Source organism: Penicillium concentricum (assembly GCF_028827145.1).
Source record: "Penicillium concentricum strain IBT 3081 chromosome Unknown utg000003l_segment0_segment0, whole genome shotgun sequence".
Lineage (NCBI taxonomy): Eukaryota > Fungi > Ascomycota > Eurotiomycetes > Eurotiales > Aspergillaceae > Penicillium > Penicillium concentricum.
Genome location: NW_026622756.1, coordinates 2,752,833 through 2,776,929, shown reverse-complemented (window position 1 = coordinate 2,776,929; position 24,097 = coordinate 2,752,833). Strand labels below are relative to the sequence as shown.

The 24,097-nt window shown below is 48.4% G+C and overlaps 15 protein-coding genes across 15 annotated transcripts; 10 read left to right on the top strand and 5 right to left on the bottom strand.

Moving 5' to 3' along the window:
* Positions 1–98: 98 nt before the first annotated feature.
* On the top strand, positions 99–1,239 carry N7517_008897 (DUF3431 domain-containing protein; the record flags this gene model as incomplete). Its single annotated transcript, XM_056726626.1, has 3 exons — positions 99–469; positions 531–973; positions 1,031–1,239. 3 exons carry the CDS (start codon positions 99–101, stop codon positions 1,237–1,239), a joined length of 1,023 nt encoding a protein of 340 aa, XP_056577477.1.
* A 342-nt stretch (positions 1,240–1,581) lies between these two features.
* On the top strand, positions 1,582–2,394 carry N7517_008896 (putative dephospho-CoA kinase; the record flags this gene model as incomplete). The annotated part of the gene is made up of 1 exon (XM_056726625.1): positions 1,582–2,394. The coding sequence occupies one exon, from the start codon at positions 1,582–1,584 to the stop codon at positions 2,392–2,394; it is 813 nt and encodes a 270-aa protein (XP_056577476.1).
* A 618-nt stretch (positions 2,395–3,012) lies between these two features.
* Positions 3,013–4,394, top strand: N7517_008895 (uncharacterized protein; the record flags this gene model as incomplete). Its single annotated transcript, XM_056726624.1, has 4 exons — positions 3,013–3,341; positions 3,392–4,010; positions 4,070–4,135; positions 4,203–4,394. The coding sequence occupies 4 exons, from the start codon at positions 3,013–3,015 to the stop codon at positions 4,392–4,394; spliced, it is 1,206 nt and encodes a 401-aa protein (XP_056577475.1).
* Positions 4,395–5,100: 706 nt separating this feature from the next.
* N7517_008894 (uncharacterized protein) lies at positions 5,101–5,881 on the bottom strand (the record flags this gene model as incomplete). Its single annotated transcript, XM_056726623.1, has 3 exons — positions 5,101–5,364; positions 5,415–5,759; positions 5,813–5,881. The coding sequence occupies 3 exons, from the start codon at positions 5,879–5,881 to the stop codon at positions 5,101–5,103; spliced, it is 678 nt and encodes a 225-aa protein (XP_056577474.1).
* A 267-nt stretch (positions 5,882–6,148) lies between these two features.
* Positions 6,149–6,936, top strand: N7517_008893 (zinc-finger domain-containing protein; the record flags this gene model as incomplete). The annotated part of the gene is made up of 3 exons (XM_056726622.1): positions 6,149–6,493; positions 6,577–6,744; positions 6,808–6,936. The coding sequence occupies 3 exons, from the start codon at positions 6,149–6,151 to the stop codon at positions 6,934–6,936; spliced, it is 642 nt and encodes a 213-aa protein (XP_056577473.1).
* A 308-nt stretch (positions 6,937–7,244) lies between these two features.
* N7517_008892 (YjbQ family protein) lies at positions 7,245–7,821 on the bottom strand (the record flags this gene model as incomplete). Its single annotated transcript, XM_056726621.1, has 2 exons — positions 7,245–7,403; positions 7,546–7,821. The coding sequence occupies 2 exons, from the start codon at positions 7,819–7,821 to the stop codon at positions 7,245–7,247; spliced, it is 435 nt and encodes a 144-aa protein (XP_056577472.1).
* Positions 7,822–8,397: 576 nt separating this feature from the next.
* Positions 8,398–9,562, bottom strand: N7517_008891 (uncharacterized protein; the record flags this gene model as incomplete). Its single annotated transcript, XM_056726620.1, has 3 exons — positions 8,398–8,565; positions 8,618–9,086; positions 9,150–9,562. The coding sequence occupies 3 exons, from the start codon at positions 9,560–9,562 to the stop codon at positions 8,398–8,400; spliced, it is 1,050 nt and encodes a 349-aa protein (XP_056577471.1).
* A 1,738-nt stretch (positions 9,563–11,300) lies between these two features.
* N7517_008890 (DUF4419 domain-containing protein) lies at positions 11,301–12,530 on the top strand (the record flags this gene model as incomplete). Its single annotated transcript, XM_056726619.1, has 1 exon — positions 11,301–12,530. One exon carries the CDS (start codon positions 11,301–11,303, stop codon positions 12,528–12,530), a length of 1,230 nt encoding a protein of 409 aa, XP_056577470.1.
* Positions 12,531–13,024: 494 nt separating this feature from the next.
* Positions 13,025–14,004, top strand: N7517_008889 (N-acyl homoserine lactonase family protein; the record flags this gene model as incomplete). The annotated part of the gene is made up of 3 exons (XM_056726618.1): positions 13,025–13,146; positions 13,196–13,343; positions 13,396–14,004. The coding sequence occupies 3 exons, from the start codon at positions 13,025–13,027 to the stop codon at positions 14,002–14,004; spliced, it is 879 nt and encodes a 292-aa protein (XP_056577469.1).
* Positions 14,005–14,254: 250 nt separating this feature from the next.
* Positions 14,255–15,922, bottom strand: N7517_008888 (glycoside hydrolase family 32 protein; the record flags this gene model as incomplete). Its single annotated transcript, XM_056726617.1, has 2 exons — positions 14,255–15,481; positions 15,539–15,922. The coding sequence occupies 2 exons, from the start codon at positions 15,920–15,922 to the stop codon at positions 14,255–14,257; spliced, it is 1,611 nt and encodes a 536-aa protein (XP_056577468.1).
* Positions 15,923–16,414: 492 nt separating this feature from the next.
* N7517_008887 (Zn(II)2Cys6 transcription factor domain-containing protein) lies at positions 16,415–18,481 on the bottom strand (the record flags this gene model as incomplete). Its single annotated transcript, XM_056726616.1, has 4 exons — positions 16,415–17,004; positions 17,056–17,339; positions 17,450–17,683; positions 17,742–18,481. 4 exons carry the CDS (start codon positions 18,479–18,481, stop codon positions 16,415–16,417), a joined length of 1,848 nt encoding a protein of 615 aa, XP_056577467.1.
* Positions 18,482–18,960: 479 nt separating this feature from the next.
* On the top strand, positions 18,961–19,620 carry N7517_008886 (DJ-1/PfpI family protein; the record flags this gene model as incomplete). The annotated part of the gene is made up of 1 exon (XM_056726615.1): positions 18,961–19,620. One exon carries the CDS (start codon positions 18,961–18,963, stop codon positions 19,618–19,620), a length of 660 nt encoding a protein of 219 aa, XP_056577466.1.
* A 708-nt stretch (positions 19,621–20,328) lies between these two features.
* Positions 20,329–21,009, top strand: N7517_008885 (polyketide synthase; the record flags this gene model as incomplete). Its single annotated transcript, XM_056726614.1, has 1 exon — positions 20,329–21,009. The coding sequence occupies one exon, from the start codon at positions 20,329–20,331 to the stop codon at positions 21,007–21,009; it is 681 nt and encodes a 226-aa protein (XP_056577465.1).
* A 747-nt stretch (positions 21,010–21,756) lies between these two features.
* On the top strand, positions 21,757–22,442 carry N7517_008884 (acyl carrier protein; the record flags this gene model as incomplete). The annotated part of the gene is made up of 2 exons (XM_056726613.1): positions 21,757–22,113; positions 22,212–22,442. 2 exons carry the CDS (start codon positions 21,757–21,759, stop codon positions 22,440–22,442), a joined length of 588 nt encoding a protein of 195 aa, XP_056577464.1.
* A 526-nt stretch (positions 22,443–22,968) lies between these two features.
* On the top strand, positions 22,969–23,966 carry N7517_008883 (uncharacterized protein; the record flags this gene model as incomplete). Its single annotated transcript, XM_056726612.1, has 3 exons — positions 22,969–23,408; positions 23,484–23,811; positions 23,859–23,966. 3 exons carry the CDS (start codon positions 22,969–22,971, stop codon positions 23,964–23,966), a joined length of 876 nt encoding a protein of 291 aa, XP_056577463.1.
* Positions 23,967–24,097: the final 131 nt, after the last annotated feature.

The window sequence follows — 24,097 nt, the reverse complement described above, 5'->3', positions numbered from 1 at the left end:
ATTTCTCGAGCTCCTCCGGGGCCTTGATTTCCCGTTAATCGTCAACTTCTCCTCCCCTCAATGACTTGACCACCCGGGCAGACTGCCCTCCATCCAGCATGTTGTTCGCTCCTAGTGGGCCTCAAGGCCCCCGACGTCGCAGTCGGATGAAGGCTATCTTCCTTACCATTTTTATCGTCATCGCCATATACCTTTTATTCTTTTCAACAACCGCAAAGTCCCCCGTGAAGGTGAAGACCGAAGCAGGCAGCTATGCGGAGAAACATGGATCGGCGAAACAAACAGGCGAGCTGGCTCGTCCTACGGCGAGAGAAAAGAATATGATCGTGGCCAGCATGAAAAGTGATGACACGTCATGGCTATCAAAATACTTTCCCGACTGGACGAAAAGTATCTACGTGGTGGATGACAAGCACGCGCCGTTGACGGTGACACGCAACAAAGGCCGGGAGTCAATGGTGTATTTGACGTGAGTCCGACCACTGGACGTGTGTTACCGGACCCCATACTGACTCGAACTGTTAAATTAGATATATCATTGACAATTACGATAACCTACCGGAAACGATGCTCTTCATTCACTCGAAACGCTACCAATGGCATAACGACGACCCATACTACGACGGTATCCCACCGCTCCAAAACTTCCAGATCCCATACCTACAAGAGCAAGGATACGTCAATCTACGATGTGTTTGGACCCTCGGATGTCCGATAGAAATCCGTCCTCTCACCGATACGCACCGCGGCAACGTACACGCCGGCGAATACTTCAAGCATGGATTCATGGAACTATTCCCTGGGATCCCCATCCCGGAGGAGGTAGGCGTGTCATGCTGCGCGCAGTTTGGTGTGTCCCGCGCCAAGGTGCTGGAACGGCCGCGAAGTGACTACGAGCGCTTCCGCGCCTGGCTAATGGAAACGCCGCTAGAGGATGATTTGAGTGGACGAATTATGGAATATTCATGGCATAGTAAGTGTTTTCCCTACATCCCCTTTGGTGCCGATCGAACTCTGACATTTTCTCCAGTGATATTTGGAAAGGACCCTGTGCATTGCCCCAATGCGCAGGAATGCTACTGCAAAGTGTTTGGACTGTGCGATCTGACCTGTCCATGGGAAGGTGGCTGTGATGAGCGCTATTCCCTGCCACCATTCTCCTCGCTGCCCAAGGGGTGGCCGAAGATTGGATGGAAGGGCCAAGCACAGGACACTTCACACGGACTGCCGGAAACTTGAATTTGGTGGATTTGAAAAAGATCAGCCACATAAGCTCCCTTCTTTGCCTTGGATTAGGCACTCTGCGTATATGCCTCATATTGCAGTGCTCTAGGTTTGCATCTATAAGCGCCGAGGATATCGGTCGCACCTAGATAAGGGTTGGAAGATACAAATGTATAACAAATTAGTTGAAGCAAATTTGAGAGAAGAATTAGAAGCTCTAAAAATGGACTTTGTACCTGCTTGATGTATAACATAAAGTGACGTACATGAACATTCCTGCCGAGGCTAAGTGTCTCCCCGCGTTTTGCAACTTCTCAACTTTTGACTCTTTTGTCATTCTCTTCTCTAAAGCCAAAAATGTTGATCATCGGGCTCACAGGCTCAATAGCGACAGGCAAGTCGACTGTTTCATCTATCCTCTCTACACCCCCCTATTCCCTACCAATAATCGACGCCGATCTCCTCGCCCGCAAAGTCGTCGAACCTGGCACTGCAGGCTATAAAGCAATCGTCAACTACTTCGGTCCCAGCACACCAGACCTACTATTGGAAGATGCGCCCACAAATCCCAATGGAAAGCCACTGAACCGACCGGCGCTGGGGCGGCGTGTCTTTGGAAGCACGGAAGAGCGTAAACGCGACCGACAAGTCCTCAACGGCATCGTTCACCCTGCCGTCCGGTGGGAAGTCTACAAAGCCCTAATCTACCACTACCTGCGTGGCCAATGGGCAGTTGTCCTAGATGTACCACTTCTCTTTGAGAGCGGGATGGATCTCATCTGCGGAACGGTGATTGTGGTCGGGGTTCACGATCCTGAAATCCAAATGGCGCGATTACGCGCCCGCGATGCACACCTTACAGCCGAGGATGCAGAGAACCGGGTCCGGAGTCAGGGGGATGTACGGACGAAAGCGACGCAGGCAGAGTTCCGGGGGACAAAGACGGGGCGCGGGGTGGTAGTTTGGAATGATGCTGATAAGGCCGAGCTGGAGGTTGCTGTTAAGGAAGCTATGGCTAATATCGCGGCGTCGAGTCCAAGGTGGTGGGCGTGGATATTGTTGGTTGCACCGCCAGTCGGAGTTGGGGTTGCTGCTTGGAATTTGATTGTGAATTTCGCGACACAGAAAGGATGGGAGAAGAAGCAGCAGGAGGAGAAGTCGAAGCTTTGAGATTTTTCAGTTTTGCTTTTTCCGAGAAGAGCCAGTCGCTACTTATGTATCTCTAGTGCCGTGTGCCGCGGCTTTACGCTTTTATCAGGGCAGAGTTCGCTTAGACTCGAGGTCCTTAAGCAGAGCTTAGGGTTTAGTATATACAATGTACATTGATTATTGTTGTATGGGACTGCCTGTTGATTGTCTGGTCTACATATGCTTTTTGGTTACAGGGTCATATCCTATAGGACATTCATCCTGCGGAGGTTCTCTATGATGATCTAGGCCAAGGAATACGATTTCTAGAAACTAGGGCAGAGTGCTCTAAATATATTCCTGTTCAAACCTTCCCCGAGACTGAGAGAGATATTTGCCTTTCGTAAATAACTTCATCTTTTCACGTAAGACCCTCGAAATTGACCAAATCCTTCGGTAAAGGAGAGACCATGCTACCAAAGACACGGTCCACGAACCTTTGCTCATTGCAAAGTGAGCTTATGCCAGACTAGTAGAGGCAGCTATAAACGGCTTCTGCATAGTGTGTACCACTTTCCTGGTGCACATTGTCGACAAGCCTTGCTGCGACGCGGAATTTGGTGACCAATGGTTCCTGATGCTCATCCTCCGGAGTCAAGAATGCATTTAGGGATTTCCCAAGTGACAGCTCCACCAGCGCAAGCCGAAATTGATCCAGAAGACGAGAATTTGACTATGCCGCCGGAACCTCCCGTTAACGATGTATACAAGGAGGCACATCAATCCGACGATATACTCTCTGAAGATGGTGCGTCCGAAACCTCATACAATGGCACTCTGTCCGAGGGAATAGATGGATCTACGAAGATACCACTGATGCCCCAGGAAGGGCGCGGGAAAACCCCGTTCAAGTGTCCGTATTGCTTCTTTAGCATCACTGTTCGAGATGATCGGGCATGGGCACAGCACATTCTCCGGGATTTGATATGGTATGTGTGCGTTCTTCCCGAGTGTTCCACGCCAAATAGGCTGTACAAAGGCTGCCGACTGTGGTACTCCCACGTTCAGCAAGCACATCCAATCACCGATACTTCTTCTCAATGCACGATTTGCAACCAGAAGACCTCCTTTCTGTCGAGTTCCAGCAACATGTTGCTGGGCACTTACAGGAACTTGCCCTCTTTTACCTGTCCCGAGTAGCACCAGAGAAGGATAAAGACCTAGAAATGAGACAAGAAGAGGGAGGACAGAATGTGAATGCAGAACAACGCTTGAACAGCTTTGATGCCGAAAAGAAAAATACCGAGGAGAGAACGAAGGCCAAGTTAAAGAAGGGAAAGTCAAAGGTGTCGCCAGAAATGGAAGAAGATGAGGATAACCTCGTACGGGATATTGCCGAGGAAGTCACTCGAAATCTGTACGGGGTGGTGGAGAACCTCGAGAAGCAGACTGTCCCCAAAGAGGCCACTATTGAAGAATGGAAGCTCGTGCAAGAACGCACCAAGCAGAAGAAAAGAGAGATTAGAGAGCAGCTGCGCAATATTGGTTACAGCAATGAGGAGATTGAGAAATTCACGAATAAGAAAATGCGAGAACAGATGGAGAGCACAAAGAAGGAGGCAAAGGAAAAAAGAACGAAGAGTATGTGGAGGACTAGAGTAAGTGAACTACATCATCAGATATCCCTGGAGATACTAATACTGGCGCTGTGTTTTAGGTCCACCGCAAGGACCTGCTGCCAGACACAGTGATAGCATATAATCTGCCTTGGGATTGGGATGAGGTTAGTACTATACCCTAAAAGAAATAACAATGGTGTAGTACCTCGAGGCTAATGCTGTCTGATATAGAACAACAAACAGTACATTATAATCAAACAGTTGGTATCCAGGGAGCTTCTACAAGAGCTTTTCTCCCACACTCGAAGTATACGTGAGGGAAAAGTCGTCGTCCAAACATCCAAATCCATGACCGAACTGAAGGCTCATGACGGCGACGCGTACAAGAAGCACCCCCGGAAGGAGATCGTCAATACTTCCTAACTTAGCTCTTAGCCTTTTTTAACAATTTAGTCATCTCATCTTACATTTCATCATGCATCTAGACGTCTCCGTAGACCTCTCTTGACAGTATATATTCACAGAGAGGTGTTACCAGGTAGATAGTGACCAACTAGTTCCGACTGCGTGGGTTATATGTATTTACTTGGTGTGTATAGTGGGCAAAGACAAGTTAGCTACATGCATGCAATGAAGGATGTGATTAAACACCCTCCATGTATTCCGTGGGATCTGCCAATGACTGTATTCAATACTTTCCACGAGAACTGCCCGTTTGATGTGGGCGCGGACCTACACATGGACCTCAACAACTGGGTAACGTTGATATCCAAGGTTGTGTGTAGTAGAGAAGAGGAAAGGTGGGAAGTGCCCTTTTATATGCTCACCTACGTACTTTCCCAAAGTGGCCACCTGCCTTCCATCCTATGCCGCATGTCACCTGCCAATTTCGTACTATACAATGGGAGGTGCGCGTTAATTAGACACTTGGAAACTGCTGAGATTCTGAACTCACTACATTGCGTATATGTATTTACTTGTATAGTGGACAACCTTGGATGTAACTAGGTCAAGGATTATAGTAATAAGCACCACGATACCGAGAAAGAATTGAGTGAACCCCAAGACGCCATGCTATGCTAAAACGCCAATCAAAATATTTGAGGATATACCGTGGAATATCATCCGTTTAGTAGCTCTTGCGCTTCTTCTTCTTCTTGTCAGAGGATGGAGCTCCCAACAAAGACCCGCGGCCAGAGCCAGAGATACTGGTGAGTTCAGACAGCTTTGTCGGTCGTGTGTTTCCTCTGGCTTTAGCTTCTGCCCTGAGTCTGGCCTTTTCAACCATTTTGGCGACCTCTTGTGGATTAGACGGGTTGATTATGTCGTCCTCGTAATCATCCTCACCATCCTCACCATGCTCATTGCCCTCCTTGCTTGGTGTAGTTTGTGGCTAAGAAAGATGAGCATAGAATATCAAGTCTGAGAGAGGAAAATACTGACCTTGCGCTCTTTGCGCTTGAAATTGCCATACGCCCGCCGTCCACCGGAGTAGGTATCGTCATCTGCATCCAACGAGTCTGCCGCCAATACCATAGGCTGCTGAGTGGACTGGGGCGTCACAGGGACGTTCAAGACCCAGTGTGTCTCACCCGCCTCTGCAGCTGCTCGTGCGACAGCTTCTTGTCGCTTTTCTTCCTCGGCAGCCAGTGCAGCCGCAATCGCATCCATATCTGAGGTACGAGGGCTTTCAGCCTCGGTGGAGAGACGAGGGCGCTTGGAATTGTGCGAGCTGGCATCAGAAGATGGACTTTGGGTTTCTTTCGCAGCTGCAGCACGTCGCATAAACTAGGATATGGCGTTAGTTGCATGGCTGTTAATCAGGAAATTGTCATTCATACCTTCATGGTCAATAGATTTGACGACATGGTCTTCTCGGGCTTTCCAGCCGGGGAAGAAGAGCCAGCCATGATGAGTTGAAAGATAAAATCTCAAGGGATATCAAATCCAATTCAAAAACAAGAGAAAGATGTTAAACCACTTCACTTGCGAATCGCAAATTAAAATGATGCGGCAGAAAATCCAAGTGCAGGGTGGAGCTATCTCGAAAAAGCAAGCGGTAAGCTTCCACCAAACCACACCTCGCGGATTATTCAGTGCCGACTTGCACTTGGTCCCTTGCCAACGCTCTTTTTGTCCTCCGTCATAACCAACCACCCCGGGGAAATTTGCCCAGTATGATGTCCTGTGGCCGCAGAATTGCGACCTTTGCGTCGGCCCGCCCGCGCTTCGTTGTCCGCGCATACTCCTCGACTGTGCCCCGTCTGAACGAGAACCCGATCCAAGTCAACGACCCGACCCCGCGGAAGCCCACGGCGAATGTCTCCGCAACCAATGCCGTGCCCACCGAAGAGTTTGGACGTCAGCTTAACGACGGTACTCTCCAGGAGTCCCCCGAGGTTGGCGAGCGCATCCGGAGCATGCAGGCCCCGAACCGCGCTACCACCTGGGCCGCCAGCCAGCAGCCGCGCGAGAAGGCCATGGTTGGACCTCGCTTTGAGCAGACAATTATGGAGAGCCAGGTACGAATCCACTGACAATAGCAATTCTTATGCAATCGCTGTTGGCAATGCATAGCGAGGTCTAAGACTAACTTACCCTCTAGCCGCAACCATATGCCGCTATCGAGCTCATTCACAGACAGCCCGTCCGCTGGACAAAGTCCAGGGTCGTCAGCTGTGATGGTGGCGGTGGTCCTCTCGGCCACCCCAAGGTCTTCATTAACACCGACAAGCCCGAAATCGCTACGTGCGGATACTGTGGTGTGCCCTTTGTATGTCCATTTATACCCGCAGTCTTCCCGGCTATAATTAAATGTTTGCTAACTTCTCCCTAGGCCCAGGAGCAGCACCGCGCTTACTTGAAGTCTCTGCCCGCCACCAGCTACCCCCTCGAGCCCACCGGTGATGCCGCCGAGGTGAACGAGTCCCAGCGTGTGACAGAGGGTGGCTTGGAGCAGCGATAGACGGCTAACATGAGATTTCCTTTATCGGCGTTGCACAATTTGCGTTTTTCAATTGGTTTTGGGCCTGAGGCCGTGTACAGAATATCGATGAATGGATGCACTGCCCTTCCATCGTGTTATCGTGTGTGATGATGGTATTGTCCTCAAAATGTGTGTACTACTCCGACTACCTGCATATGATGATATCATATAATCTGGGTCATATGTCGATTCTCTCGCCAACCCAAATCCCTATTTTTGTATCTTGCATCACTCGTAGACGGGACGTTCTAGATAAATCACAATTGCCCGCGTTCAACCCCATCCAGTCAAGCCTTCTGGCCCTGGATCGTCGCAACAACCTTACGACTGTGTCGACTCGTCCGGAACTCCAAGTACCAAATTCCCTGCCATGTTCCTGTTGCCAAGCGACCGTTCGTGATAGGAATATTGACTGAAGCGCCAATGAGCGCGGATTTAATATGAGCCTGTCGGGAAATTAGTGTCTGGTCTCAAAGAAACAGTAAAAAGAGCCGCGGAAGCTAGTCCTAGCTAGATTCTAGACTCTGGAAACGAGCATAGCGATCTAACTCAAACTCCTAATCCACTGCTATCTCTCCAAAGACATACCGGCATATCATCCTCGCCCTCGGCAGAATGACGATACAGATTTCCCTTCTTATCCATAGGCGCAATACGGTCCAGCGCATCGCTCATATCGGTGCGAACATCATCATCCCAGTTCTCATTCAGCGAAAGCGCACAGCTGGTGTGCTGCACGAACAGATTCAGCATGCCGACTTTGTAGTCGCGAATGTCGGGGACCTCTTGAAGGACATGGTCGGTGATAAGGTAGGAGCCACGGCTGCGAGAGGGGAGAGTAAAAGTTTTCTGTGACCAAGACATAGTATATATAGTATTGAATGGGAGATGTAATGAGAATAAGTGAGAATATAAGAATCCTGGAGGGGAAGAAAATAAGAGTGTTGTGATTGGGTGGGTTCTCTGATGTCATTACGGGATCTCGGTACATCTATGAAGGACATGTCTATATGTATATATTGGGCAGGAATATCTTCCTTTCTCGGTCTGTTTGGTATTTAATATGGCATGTCAATGTTAAATGTAAAATGTAGAGTTGGGCGCCGTGGCCAGGAAGGTAACATTAGCCCAAGCATCCAAATGTCCAGATGGTGAGTTGGTTGAGACTGGGAGATACACCGGCCAACGCAGCTCCGACAAGCTCCGCGAGTTTCTTGTGTGTGAGCCAGATACAGGGTATCGGTACTCTTTACAGGACTAGAGGTCACATACAGAGCTATCTGCCCAGCCAAGACAGCATCGCTCAGCCCGAAGTGCCAGCTGGCACCAATCCCTTTGGGCTGTTCTAGGCCCGTGAATATCAAGTCAATGGGGATTTCCTTGAGGTTTCTGTTCGTGCTATAATCCTAGATGCTCTTTGGCAGAAATCTAGCCCAAACACTATGCATCCTCATCATAAGGCGGCAAATATTGCTCATCCGCAAACAACTCCACTAGATGGTATCGACGATGCGCTGTGAAGAGCATAATCATTCCTTGGGCGAAATTCTTAATCAAAGCGAGCAGCGATGGACTATTTCGAAGCAGTTTATAAGCCGATTTAGTGACCTACAGTCAATTGTTAGTAAGCTGAGCGCAAAACTAAAAGCGTGACACTTACACTAGGCATATAGCTCGTGAGATACCGTAAGACATCCAAATGTTGGACATGATGCGTGTCGGCGAAATTCGCCACGAAATTTCCAGTTTCATCACTGAGACAGAACTCCTTGTAATAGGACAAGATATCATTCGTAAAATCAATGAACAGGACAAGTTCCAGGGTGACTGGAAAATATTGCATCACGTATTCGTCTTCGGGAAAGACGGAATTGGGATAGAGAAGATGGACCATGATCTCTGCACCTCCAACCTTAGTTCTCAGGAACATAGGCATAAGGCGGGACTCGGACGAAAACTTGAAACTGGACTGCTTGATCTTATGCTCGATGACACGACCATTGATATAATCAAGCATGCCTTTAACCATCACAGAGTGGCAATATGGACCGTAATACTGTGATAGATGGCGAAGGTGACCATCTAGCCCAGTGAGGAGGGCGTGCTTGTGAGGCCGATCCAGAACAAAGCTAAGTAGATCAGCAGACAGTCAAGTAGAGTTGTATGCTTATGAAGTCCAGCTGTAGACTCACTGTTGACCAAATGCTTGAAGATCCTCTATAAATTCCTCCGCCACATCATCCACTAGAAACATATACAGGAATTGAATGGCAGCTAGCACCCTCACCTGAAAGGGAAGAGATGTATAACCCATGTATGCAAAGTTTACCGAAGGGTCGAGTGTTTGGTGGACCGATTTCTCGGTATTCTGTCCTAGGTCCAAGCCTTTGAAGTACTGCCAAACAGCGCTCCTCATCTCATGGTCTTCAATCACGACAATGCTGCGATCAAAACCGATATCCTCAAGAAATGTCCTAATCAGCGACTTAATTTGATCGGTTTGAGCCCTTTGTGATTTGACACCCGTGTCATCGGTGTCACTATCACTTGAAGTTATCTGAAGTCCATGATAGGCGAGATTGCTTTCTGCTAGAACGGGGTCCATTGTCGATTCAACGGCAAAGATGTATCGGGAAAAAAGGAAGTTCGGTGAAGGCAAATATTCTCCCCCAATCTGGTTTCGCTTGACGCCGTTACACAGGCGACTTATATATAGCCCGGTGTAAATGTAGTCCATGTGCAATACTCGTCCAACTTTGCTCTATTATAGAATGTACTTTGTTATCTGCTTCCCTGACACCTGTTTGTACCTCCTTAAGCTACACTCCTAGCAGTCAAAAGCGAGACCGTACGAGTTTCTACCGAGATGTTGTTAGCAATCGGCTCATCTCAAATTTGTGAGCCAGACATAATTAACTTACAATGGGGCATTGTCGGTTTTTCTTAGCACTTAGCACTTAGCTTCAACAAGTCTCAATCAATCTCACATTGCACAATGCACTTTATTATAGTCTTCTTCTGACAGGCTATGAGCCCTCGGAAGCTCCTTTCAACCTTCCTCTCCACCAACATCATCCTCCAAAATGCCTCTCCATCGAAGCATCATCATCGTCAACATACGCCTCTCCCTCGACGCGCGGTAGCAGCAGTAAACCAGCCAGGCTATGGTACCTACAAACGGTCTCAAAAATGCAGAGTTTTCATCCCACAGTACCTCTCCTTCGACGTACAACAACCCTCCTTTGTGCCTCTCCTTCGACACACAACCTATCCTTCCTCAGTGCCTCTCCTTCGAAGCACTCCACCTTTTAATATAGCTTCCGACGCTAACACCGCTTCCTTCGCGGAGCTAAAGCTCTTAGAGCTAGTCCCTATCCTTACCCATCCTTACAGGCGAAGCAAACTTCGTCTCGTGGACCACCGCACTTAAGTGTGCTCTCGATACCCAAGACTTTAGCGGTTCACACCTATAACACCGGGTTCGATAAGTTCTATAAGTGGGTTACCCTTCGCTACGCTAACGATGGTTCGACTACACTATAGTAGTTCGTTATCAAGTGGCGCATCGCCTACAGCGAATTCGCCGAGGCGTGCGGTCAATCTCACATTTCAACTTCGGCCTAAGACTTCCTTTTCCTTATAGCCGTCAGCGCTAATCCCGCTACTTATTAGTGGCTTAATAGTCTTCGTCCGTTAAGCCATGAGTCGTCCGAACATATCCTCGTCGGCGCTTTCTCCGACTTCGTTATCTCTAAGAATCGACGTCTCGTAAGTTATCCTAGTCATTATTGCTTTACGACATAAGCGCTACCTTTAATAATAACAAATGCGCTAACGCTCTCGCTAAACCAAATCAATTTTGCGCTTTCCACCAGCGAAAGACAGCGCATACCTTAGAGCAATGCCTCCTCAATCCCGCTAACGCCGGTAAGTCAGCTAAAACGGTCACAACTCCGGCCCTAGGCTCAGCCTCAGCCTCCGCTACAACCAATGTCGTTTTCGGTAATCCCGTCGTACTATACAATACAACTTTTTCAACAACTAGGTTTACAAGTCGTGGGGGGTGTCAGTTTTTAGCACTTAGCACTTAGCCTCAACAACTTTCAATCTCACATTGCACAATACACTTACTTCATAGTCTCCTGACAATATTATTTTTTCAAAATACGAGCGCCATTAGTGATTCCGATTCTAGTTAGACACAGCCTTGACCCCTTGAAGGACTATGAACCCTGTATGTATACGTGGCAATAGTCCCCACCTTTCGGGGGTTCTATAACAAATAGCGACCTTCCCCTTGGCCTTAGAAACTATGTATATCTCGGATATTTCTTCAGAACAATATGCCTATCACTCTCACTACGGCCGCACATCCCCCTCGCAAATGGGAAGCCCCGAGAGTATCCACCGCCCAATCGCTGTTTACCCACTCATGTCTAGAAGGCCAGTACCAAAGCCAAAAGCTCATCCAGAGCTCATTTTCTCAGAATTCCTTTCGCGACTCCCACATCTCCGCCTCCCAGCATGGCTTTGTCTGGGCAGTTTTCAACGCGTATAGCTATCACCACAACTTGATAATACGACCTGAAGATATTTGGTTCTCCATTTTGACGCAGCTCAGTTTCTTTGTAAATGCAAATGCAGAGGAACTTCGACCCTTTTTTGTTTCGCACGAAGGGCAGAAAGAACTTGAAGTAATTGCTGTTGGAACTATCGATAGTGTTGATCTGGGCGCATTAGCCGTGGAGATGACCAGGCTGATTGGAAAGAATGTCGTGGATGAAGAGCTGCGAGACTGGATTATGCCAACCTTCAGCACTACAACCAAATCTGATCATGTGGTCGCGGCAATCTTGATGATGGGTGCCTTACAGAAATACTTCTCCTACAAAATGACAACTTGTTGTGGAATTCCGTCTGTCACTTTGTTAGGCGAGAAAGATGACTGGAACCAAATCGTGAAGAAGCTTGATAAGCTTCATCAGCTAGGGGACGAACCGGCACGATTCGCTCAGCTTCTTCGACCGATCCTTAATAATTTTGTTACCTCTTTTGACAATCCAGACTCGCCTGCAGTACTGGACTTTTGGAGCAGATGTGCCCACAAGGATGTAATGGGCAGCGGGTCAGACTATTTATGCGGTTGGGTTTCCGTTTTCTGTTTCTGGGATGAAGATGGGAAGCTGCTCCATCAAGAGCCAATCCATCCCGCCTCCTCACCCGAGTTTGAAGCACGGAACTCTACATTGGGACTAGAAGACGCTTTGTCGCGCCGCATCGACACGGAGGATGTCCCATCTGGTTTCGCCTCGGTACCCGTTACCATCGACGACAATGGAACGGTCTATGATACCAAGATGGTAGCTGGACTTGTTGGCATTCAGGCTACATCGAGCAGAGCGATGTTAGATCGCACCAGAGATCACGATGACAAGAATTTGTACCGAATGGGTGCTAACGGTCGGCTTGAACCGATTGTTTATACCATTTCCCCTGCAACCGAAGAGGCTGGACTTGATTCTATTCAGCCGCTGTCAGGATGGTGGATATATGAAAAGCGGCCTGCGCATTAAAAAGAGCATACCAGTGAGAGTTAGAAATCTAGATGGTCTTGCTTCTGATATTGACTCAGAATTGGAGTTGGAGCTGAAGCCTCCAGATTTGAGTGAAAGTTTCCTAATTCGACTGATATCTGACAGAGGGGCTTATAATAGTGGTTTCTGTCTAGCTTTATTGTACTTTCCGGGATACGTCGGGAATATCAAGGACTGTTCCGTTTTCATTCGTCTCTGAGGATGTGGATCCAGAACACCAGGGTCCCTGGACAAGCGGACAGGCACGGACCTAGTTTGCCAGGGGTATTTTGTATAGATGCTAACTTGATATGTTGATATTGAAAAAAAAACAACTCTACGGGCCAACGGATCTAAAACCTGTATATTGAATATATTAAACTCCCCTCATTAAGTACTTCTGTCAGATCGGCCTTCTTCCGTTGCGGGGAAGACACTTCGTCTCCGGAATCTTTTGAAACCCTTCAAATTACTCTTTGCATATATCCTCAAACATGAGCTCCTCTATTAATCCCGCCTCTCTGCTAGTGTCCGCAGCGGTCCCAGCATTCAAGTGTCCTGCTGGGACAAAGATGCATATTCTGAACTTGGGTACCCTCCAAGCAGATGAATCATGGTTGGTGTTTAGGATGTGAAATCGTATGCTTCCGACTAACTGTACACAGGATCTTCCGAGGTGGAAATGCAAGCTCCGTGAGCAACCTTAATCCAGTGAACAAACGTCGAGATCTAGTGCTCCTTTCGGCTCTGATTGAGTACCCGGGAGTTGGTCTCATTCTTTATGAGACGGGCTGTGCTGAGGATCTAGACGTGGTATGTCAGATTGGATCACAATGTTTAATACATATAACTAAACAGCATACAGAAATGGCCAGCGCCAATCACAGATGTCTTTCCGCGAACTGAATACTCTGAAAACAATAAACTCCCCAATGCTATCAAAGCCACTGGAAACGACATCAAAGACGTGAAAGCAGTCATCATTGGTCACCTACATCTTGATCATGCCGGGGGACTGGAGCATTTCGCGAACACCGATGTCCCAATCTACGTCCACGAAGAAGAATTCAAGCACGCTTGCTGGGCGGTAGCAACCGGGGCAGACTTAGGCGTCTACCTGGGACACTATATGCTGCTCGAAGAGCTGAAGTGGAACACCTTCAATGAGTCACAGCTTGACCTTTTCCAAGGCATAACCCTCCACCATTCACCTGGCCACACACCTGGACTGTGCATTATGCAAGTCAATCTTGCCAACGATGGACCATTCATTTGGACCTCGGACCAGTTTCACGTTGCAGAAAACTATGACCTGGGTCATCCCCACGGAGGATTAGCAAGAGATCACAATGCGTGGTATCGCAGTCTTAACATGATTCGCAGACTTCAAAGACTGTACAACGCAACCTTGATTTTTGGCCATGACAAGGATGTTGCCTACAAGCTCATGAACGCGAAGCCGTACTATGAGTGAAGTTTTATATTTCAAGCTTGCTGTTGGCCTTTCCCCTAATCAAATGAAGATGTCTTCCAAGTGGATCTTTTTGAATGCTAGTTTGTAGCTTTAGTTTAACCCGGACTGTGGAAAAAGAGAAGAAATCAACTGAAGGGTGATAGCACCGTTCTATTGAACTTCCTCGGTCGTTAACAGGGAAGGAACTATGGAAGTCTTCCCAAATAGGAAGGTGCACCTAACAGGATCACATCCTTGGAAGGCTGATATTCTAGTGCGCTGAACTCATCCCGTTGATCTGAAGCCTGACATTCCGAGTCACTCCATCCGAGACAAGCCGCGCTTCAGTTGCATTTCCCTCGGGGAACACTTGAGTCGTCAAAGACACCTCTCCTTGACCCCCCAAGACCTCAACGCTAGACCAATCCACGAAGATCTGCAAGTTGATACGCTTATCCGCGCTCGCTGACAATGGTGCGTGATACAAGCTTGCAAACGTCTTGTCAAAAGATACATCTCCTGAATTTCGCCGATCCACAAAGACCTCTTTGCTGGTAAAGTTGTACCCGATGAGTGTTTCTTGCTTGAAGTCAGAGCTAGCACGAACAGCTATTGCAAACTTAGCTGCCAGCGAATCGTCGTAGTCATGGTCAGAAAAGCTCAAGTCGATCTTGAATGCCTTGCCTGGGGAATGAAGTCTGGTTGATCCTTTCGATACAAATTTCCAGTCACGTTTCAAGGTATGGTGATCGGCAACACTCCGCCAGCTATGATGTGGCTGTTGAAGGAGGGTCACCTTTTCATTCACCACACTCAAAGACAACTGACGGGGAACAGACATTGCGCTTCGCCAAGGGCTTGTTGGGATCATCGCACCATACTGCCAATTATTCATCCACCCGATCTGGACCACGTCTCCATTAGGAAGTCCATTATAACTGGCCGCAGCATAAAAGTCCGGACCCCAATCCATCCAGTTGGCAGTCTTATTCCCTGGATAGGTGCTAGCAGGATCAGCCGTGAAAGTTGTCCCGTTGAAGTCGCCAATAAAGTATTGCGTGCCTGATCCGACCGTGCCAGGTGGTCCACCAGGATTGAGTCCTAAGACCATGACCCATTTCTTGGCTGATGGGTGTCCTTTGACGGGCATTTGAAACATATTGGGACATTCCCATACGCCGCCAACAGCATTGTAGGGTCCGAATTCGCTGACGAAAGACCACTCCTTGAGATTGTCCGAACTCCATATTGCTATTTTGTGGATTGCAGCCAAAACTGTGACGGAGATCCATTTCTGTGTATCGTCATGCCAAAATACGAAGGGATCCCGGAAGTTTTCGAATTCTGCTGCATAAGGAGAGGGCGGGTTGTGGATCACGGGGTTCTCGGCATCATATCTTGTCCATGTCTCGCCTTCGTCGAGGCTATAGGCGATTGACTGAGATTGCTGCTCTGCGCGAACATGTTTTCCGCTTGGCAGATCTTGAGAGACGGGATACTTTATGAAAAACGGTTGTCAGTCTCCATGAGTGATAAGTGAAATGGCCATACGTACCGAAGAAGTATACATGGCAACCAAAGGAATCTTTCCCTCAACCCCAAAGCCACTCGTGTTGTTCACATCTGCTACCGCACTTCCAGTAAAGTACATCTCGGTGACATTATCGGGATATCCGCGAGCCAGTAGAGCAACAGGGCGCTCTTCCCAATGGGTCAAATCTCTACTCGTTGCATGACCCCACGACATATTCCCCCATTCAATACCAGCGGGGTTATATTGGAAGAAAAGATGATAGGTGCCATTATGATATAACAGCCCACTAGGATCGTTCATCCAGTTTCGGGCAGGGGAGAAATGATATTGAGGACGATATGGTTCGGTATAGTTCAGGCCGGATGCCGTCCTGAGAAGACCCAGGACCACGAGGAAAATGTTCATCTTGGAATTTGATAGAACTCACTATGCAAAGATAACTCATTTTGTTCCATCAGGAAATTCAACAAAATTTATATCTAAGAGAGTCCCCCACATTTCATACTTGGCATGCCCCATGGGGATTCCACTGCTCTGCCAATCTTCGGGGAAATACAAACTCTCACCCCACATTATTGTGAGAACAGCTAAACGATCGGCATGCCCGGAGCTATGTCGCTGAAACTCGGTAGTAATCTCGGAGCTCCAGACAATGTCTTCGGGCCGTAGTGTTCTCTCACCCCACATATCGCGGGGGCATGGGTAAATTATGATGTCTGTTTCGGTGAAAGGTAGCAAGTCTGGAGGTGGAAGCTTTTTGGCCAGTTTGCGGCAGATTGAAATGAGTGAAGATAAATTAGAAGCAATGATTGATGTTTTTGAGTACAATACTCGATAGTATATCTACTGACAAAAGTTTTACCAGGAGAGTTGCACTGAGATATTATCCCGCATCCGTCAGGTCTGCAATGTAGGGCACGGATGCTGGTGCTCGAGCGCAGAGGGCAAAAAGCTAGTGGCATGAACTGGGCTGGTGTCATCTGTACTATCATTCTGCGGTAGCTGCTTGAGTCGGTCGTATGTTTGCTTTATATTTCCAAAGATTGGGCCCATCATCGAGAATAGGTCTCCATTCTCCAATACGACGTGACCACGAAGGAATACACTGTTGAAGCGACTGCACAAAGCATCTAGAATAAAATCAAAGTCAACGGTCGTTCGCGCCACTCGAACATCCCAATCAGGAAGCTGGGGAATCCCGACTGTCAGTCTATAAATGAGGGTGATGGCATATATGATGCCAGACCACTGCATGTAAGAGAGACTGCCGTATTCAGATGCTGGGATGGAGAGGAAATTCTGAGCAACCTGTCCCGCTGATTTCAAACAGAGAAAAAGCACTTCCAGGCGAATTGGAGAGGTAGAAGATGAGCTTGTTGAGTATCTCCAGGGATCGGCCTTTTGCTGCATTTTCGGTGCACAGATATTGACTATATCCATCTCATAAACATGCATTACAGCAACCTCACAAGCTAGGTCCATCCCGTCTATGGGAAATTAGCATTGGTTCCATTGGACTTTCGACCAATTGAACTTACTTGGTTGCTCATATACGAGTGGGGGCGAGTGCTTCCAGTTCTTGAATTCAGTTTGAAAGCACTGAACCTTCATTTCAAGATCTAGGCCATTCATGTGGTCATGTATAGTGTTATCAACAGTCGAAAGACTGCGATGATTCACCTCGGCCATGTTTTGAAGCTGGACTAGTGGTAAAAGCAATACGTCCGTCGCATGCTCCAATTCTTGACCCAACGATCTCGCACATTCAATCATATAGCCTTGGAATTGGAGACTATTTGACCTCATTTTGACCCAGCTGGTGCTAATAGTGACAGGTTTGATTAGCCATACACCCTCTGTTTTTGAACGATGATGATAGTTTTACTAGAATAGGATCCAAAAGTCGCAGGCCTCTTTTAGGTAATTACTTACACGCTCGAAATATAAAAGCATCCCAAGTATGCTCGGCGGGCTTCTCGGCTGAAAAATTCATCGTGGTTCGCCAAAGGTGTAGAGACTTTGCGATAATGTGCCAGTCGAAGTCCCATCTTCGCACCCATTGCATCGGCAGGTCTAAGGTTCAGGCCCAGGTCCCCAACCATGCCAATCGCGATATGGAGCAGTTGATTGAACTGTTCTTTCTTGGGAACGTAATAAAAATGATACCTAAAGCGTTGGTTAGTAGAGTAGAACCAAGAGTATCAAATGGGCAAAGTCTACTCACCAGGCCAAGTATACTAGGATTCCATTCAGGAGATCTAGGCTCCTTTCATTGTGAACCATAACAGTGTGGAGAGCGTAGGTTCTAAATTTGTCACCAAGGGACTTTTGTAATTTCCTGTCTGAGGAGGTCGCTGCTGCCAATGCTGCCACTAGGACGAAAGGCTGTTCTTTACACATTGTCAAAACAGTGGCCTGAGAGGGAACCACGAAGAATGGAAAGTAAGAGGTCATGGTGCGAAACCGTCCGAGGAATCCATCCGCATCATCGATAGACAGGCCACACCCAAGCAGTAGTTCGGGGCAGGATATGCCATTGATTTTAGGATAGTCATCCCAACTATAAAGAGGCTGATCGACAGAGCTTAGATTTGTGCTGTTGTGACTGCTGTTGGGCGTGGAATCTCGGCGTTCCCCGTGGCTAGAAGATGAACTATAGGTAGACAAGCCATTTTCCAGAGACCCCACCTCACGCTGTGAAGGGCCATGCTCCTGAACCAGTTGGGACTGACTAGCGAAAGCAATCAGAGTATCTACCTTCGACTCCAGCGCACAAATTCGGGCTTTTGAGGTATGCTTTGGCCTGTGACGTGGTGGCCGCGGTGGCCGCTCCAGAAATACACAAATTTTTTTGGATGTCACACATTTTAGACATGTGCCAGGCTGGGAGCTAGGAAGGCAACGGACTTTCAGCGAGCGGCATATTTCGCATGCTTGGGAAGCCTTGCTCTTGAGTCTTCTCATTTAGTTCCCTGATTGGTTGGCAAGGCAGGGAATCTCAAGGTTGGAGACCTGAGCTCAGCTCGAATAGGAAGTGGTACTGAAAAAAGGGGTTTTTTTTTTGAAAATATGCTATTACACAGCAAGGCGTTAAATCCTACCTAGGTAGTATTGATGCCAACTTGTCGCTATGAAATCCGAGCTTGGCACGTGAACGGAACGGAACGTTCAGTTTGTGTCACCGGTCCGCGATGACTAAGCCATAATTAAAGTTCACGGGTGTATCCGTGGAGATCCATTGGCTCCAATTCTATAGGGGTCCACCTTCCAAGAAGCGTCCTTTGAGCGGAACAAGAACAACTTTACCTCCGTCCCGCGATATGGGAGGAAATAGTTGGAGGTGATTAGGGTGTAAGGATTTTGTCTTTGTGTATATAAAGAGCTGATGTGGCCCTTTTTCTACCCTTTTTCATCTGTACTTTCATCCTCTCTGTCAATCAACCATGGCGCCTATCCAGTTTGGTGTTATCTTGATACCATTCCAACTCATGGACGTTGCAGGACCTGTGGATGTTCTATCCAGCTCCTCAATTTCTTGTCTACGGGGATTCGGAAATCCCGACATAGCTGAACGTGGTGTTGATATCGAATTCCACTATATCGGCGAGGGAATGGACCCTGTAATCCATTCTGCAGGTTTCAAATCTCAGCCTACAGCCACTGTCTCTGCTTGTCCTAAACTTGACTACCTCCTAATTGGTGGGCCTTCACCAACTTATCTCAATGAGATCCCGCCAGCGATAGCACAATTCGTGTGCGAGCGTGCGGACGAAGTCAAGACCGTATTCACCACTTGCACCGGTGGAATGGTTGCGGCCGCATTGGGTCTCCTCGATGGTCTGAATGCCACAACGAATCACGAAGCCATGACGCTTGCGAGGAGACTTAGTCCCAATGTCAAGTGGACAGCCGAAAAGAATTGGGTCATCGACGGCAAATTTTGGACTGCAGGTGGTGCATGCGCTGGCATGGACATGATGGCTCATTGGGTCATGGAGAATTACGACAAGGACATAGCCGAAGCCGGATTTGCAGCTCTTGCTTATGAGCCGCGTGATGTGGATGGAAAGCAGGTTATCTTGGGAAGACATGTTTCAAAGTGATGGAGACAAAGTTATTTGGAGAGCAAGCAAATCGGAACATGCATGTTGGGGCAAGCACGTTGGGAGGAATCCAGTATATGATTTTGGGAGTTCGCTCCCCGCCAAAGCGATGTTCAAGGTTCCCCCAGTAGTACATAGATGGGTTTGACTTCGATATATCAAATATATCATCAACTTCCTTGAGTTTGGATTGCTGTATAAACCAAACGGTAGAGTAAATTGCCCGTTCGAGTTAGTTTTGCCCTTTCGGGCTTAGTACCCCAATAACCTCCAGACATAAAAGACTCGTCACCGCTCTTCCCTTCTCTTTTCTATTCTTCTTGAATTTCAAGATCTGCAAGGTGCTATTAACACACTGGCATCTCGATCACGCCGAAGGCGTGCGAGATCTGCTGCGAATGGATCCGGAACTGAAAGATGAGATTTACAAATACGACCCTGACCCTTGCCAGCAACCTATCAACGATAGGGATACCTTTGCCGTGGAGGGAGGGATCATTGCGATTTATTGACCAGAAGCAGGTACTACGAGAGCCACCCGGAGCATTATGCGTTTTCCAATTCAACAGCTTGCTTCACTGGGATTGTTAAGCCCTGTGCCGTTGTCGGAGCAAGCCTTGGTGAATTCTCCGCGCTTTATGCGCCATCTATCTCGTGCGAGAAAGAGCGCGACTTATACAGGAGCTGTGCACCCCCAACACACATGCTATGCTGGCGGTTCGAGCAACCATCGACCAAATCCACGAGGCTCTGGCTGGCACGCCGTACGAGGTAGCATATTTCAATGGAATCCGTGACATCACTCTCAGTGGATCTGTCGAGGAGATTGCCAGAATCCGGCTTTGTATTGAAGACTCTGGGTACAGATGTACTGAGCTCAACGTTCCCTACGCGTTCCATTCTGCTCAAATGGACCCCATTCTCGATCAATATGAGAAAATGTGCGGTGGCGTCACCTTCAAAGAGCCTAATCTCCCTGTCATATCCCCTCTGATGGGTGGATATGTGTTCGATGGCAGCACCTTCAACCCACTATACATGCGCAACGCAACGCGAAACCCGGTTCAGTTCGTGGACTCTCTCAGCAACGCGCTAGACCTGGGATTGGTTGATGGCAAGACAGTCTGGGTAGAAGTGGGACCTCATGCCGCATATAGCCACTTTGTTCGTAAGATGATGTCCGAGGGAACAATCACGGTGGCCAGCCTCAAACGGGATGAAGACAATTGGCACAGCTTTGCTCGTGGCATGACGGAGCTACACTGTCTGGGGTTGAAGCTCAATTGGCAGAGTTGGCATGCACCTTTCAAGTCCCAACTGAGACTCTTGGATCTCCCGGCCTATCAGTGGAATTTGAAGAATTACTGGCTTCCATACAACGGGACTTGAATGTTAGCGAAAAATGACAATTCATCACAGAGCTGCAACCGCCTGGCTCCCTTTCCCTCACAAACAGCACTCGTCCAGTATCTCGTCCAGGAATCCATTGCAAAGGATCGTGCCGAAGTAACTATTGAGTCCGACATCTTACAGCCCGGTTTCTGTGAGGCCATGAACGGCCATAGAATGAACCAGTGTGCAGTAGCCACATCGGTATATTAATCTCTGCCATCATGCCTGTTTTCTTTTCACAACACTGAAATTGTATTGTGCCTCACGCAGGCCATTCATGCAGACGTTGCCTTTACCCTGTCCAACTACCTCCACTCTCGTATGAGACCGAACCAAACCGTCCCAGTTACCAATACTAAACACATGCAAGTCAAGCAAGGACTCATCGCAAGAAAAGATTGGTCCCGGCCCCAGTGGATTCAGGTCCGTGCTATGGCCAAGGGGTCTACTGGCTCTGTGCAACTCTTCTAGTATACCCAAAATGACTATACTCTAAATGACCAAGGCCAACGGGCTCCAGATTGCTTTGCTACTGCGATTGCAGAATGGGGCGATCATGTATCCTGGCTTAACGAATGGGCCCCTACAACCCACTTGGTACTTAGTCGGATTGAGAACTTGCGGCAGGAAGCTTCCGAGGGCAAGGCAAATTGACTATCGCAAGACTTGACATATGATCTCTTTGCGAATTTGGTCGACTACGCAGAAAAGTATCGCGGGATGCAAAGTGTAGTTATACACGGCATGGAAGCTACAGCCGAGGTCACTCTTGCTGCCAACGAGCGACTAGACCAGTGGACAGTACCGTCGTTCCACATTGACAGCGTCGCGCATTTGGCAGAATTTATCCTGAACGGTGGAAACGCCCTTGATCCCCGAAAGAACTTTTATGTCACACCGGGCTGGAATTCCATGCGCTTTGCCCGGCCATTGGTGGCTGACGATCGTTACGTGAGCTATGTGAAGATGATGCCCATTCACAAACAGCCCGGACTTTTTGAGGGCAATGTTGTTGGTTTGGTTGAGGGTATCACGTTCCGCTCTTCCCCCCGAATGCTTTTGGATGAGCTTTCCAGTCCGCCTGGTCTGGAGGAGGTCTCAGTTGGTCATGAAGTCGTCTATCCATGGATGGAAGCAACAAACCATGTCCTCGGGCGCCAGCCGCTTTGCTTCATCTAGAAGTTTCTCCTGGAACTAAGTCGTACGAAGATGAGAGTGAAAACGGTGTCAGCTCAACCCCTCCTACGCGAGTCTCTTCCCCAGATTATTCTGCAGTGAACCCAATCGTCCAACGGGCTATGGTCTTGATCTCCACAGAAACGGAGATTGACCTCCATGGGCTGACAGACGAAACGGAATTCGCCTCAATTGGTGTTGACTCACTACTGTCTCTCGTCTTGGCACAGAAGTTTGGATCGGAATTTAAGTAGGAAGTGCGTAGCTCGTTGTTTATGGACTGTCCTACAACTTGTGATTTTAAGGCCTGATTGATGGGTTACTGTTGATTTGTCTTGGGATAGGACAAATCGCGGTCACTTTCGACGTCAATTCCATAGGTCCTCGCCACTGGCCCCCAGATAAGGGTAAGCAGTAGTGATTTAACGCATAAATTGACTCTACAAGCGCATTTATGTAGCGAAATCGCTCAAATTTTGTTCCGCGTCCTATGATTCCGCCACTGGCCCCCAAATAAGATGACCAACATGGTTCCTGCACAGCTTGGCGACTAATAGGATCTACAGCACACACGGGATATACCTGGAGCTAATGCAGACCCCCATGCCACGATGTGACCTTTAGCAGCTCATCGCCATTTTAGGAAATAGGTCCCCTCAATGTTTAGTGTGATATTCCCGACTATATTGTCTCCAAGTTTCTATATAAGAAGTGAGATATTGGCACTCATTCAAATATCAGTCGCACTCCCACAACTCCCACATTCAAACCAGTCCAACCATGCACCTCAAGCTAGGAGCTAGCTTGGCCGTCATGGCCGCCAGCCATGTGACGGCTTTCTCGCAGATAACAAATGATGAGATGGGCTCACTCCTCGAGGCAGGCGGCTTAGATCTAGCAGATCGTTACGCGCCCATGTGGTTCTTTGGCCAGGCTCAGGATCAGCCACCTTGTTATCCAACCTGGGCATATGGCGGCTCACCAGACACGCCGGATGTCTACGATGACGCCCACAAGACACCGGGTGTAGGGGCGTGTGAGTACCCGGACGTCGGGTGCAATTGCCGCCAACCTGGCGTTGACGCCGGGAATCCGGGGCCTCAATTTCCGGTTTATTATACATACCAGCAATGTACCGACAGCGAGGTGCGCGTCGCATACAATCTCTTTTATGAGAAAGACGGCGCAAACTTTGGTGCGATCAAGACTGGACATGAATAGTAAGTGGCCGTCTTTTCGGCCTAGTGAAATGAACGCTTGTTCAGCCCACCTCTAACATCCGTTCGAACTTCCAGCGACTGGGAGCGAGTGATAATTATCCACTCTCGGGATGACAACAACATGTGGTCGCCATCGCGTGCCCTGCTCTCTGCGCATAGCGGGTACAGCAACTTGGCCTGGGGCGATATCCAAAACACTTTAACGACCGACGAGATCAACGCTGGAAGTGCCAAAGACCCCAACGGTGTACGGAATAATGACCACCCCAAGGTGTATGTGGCGTGGTCGAAGCATGCTCACTTCGACACTCGCAATACCGGTTGGAACGACCCGGTGAGTCAGTCGCTAGATAAGGCATTCCGGAGTAATGATTGGTGGTACTTTGTCGAGCCACAGTACTATGTAAGTTTCTTTCTTTCCATGCGGAGGAAATGCTCATGTCTCGGTAGATCCGAGCCGATGGTGGTACGGACGCTGGTAAGGTTATTGGGGCAGCTGACTGGGGGAGTGCAAGTAGTGACCCGGTGTCAGTGCACGCTGGGTTGTGCCAGGCCTGATAGGACTGGAAGGATGGAAGATCATACATGGCAGTACTGGATTTTAAGCGGATGTGGATTTCCCCGGGGTGATTACTTAGGATAATAAGGCAACATTCCTGCAGAATCAGGCATCCAACCTTTGGCCGCTC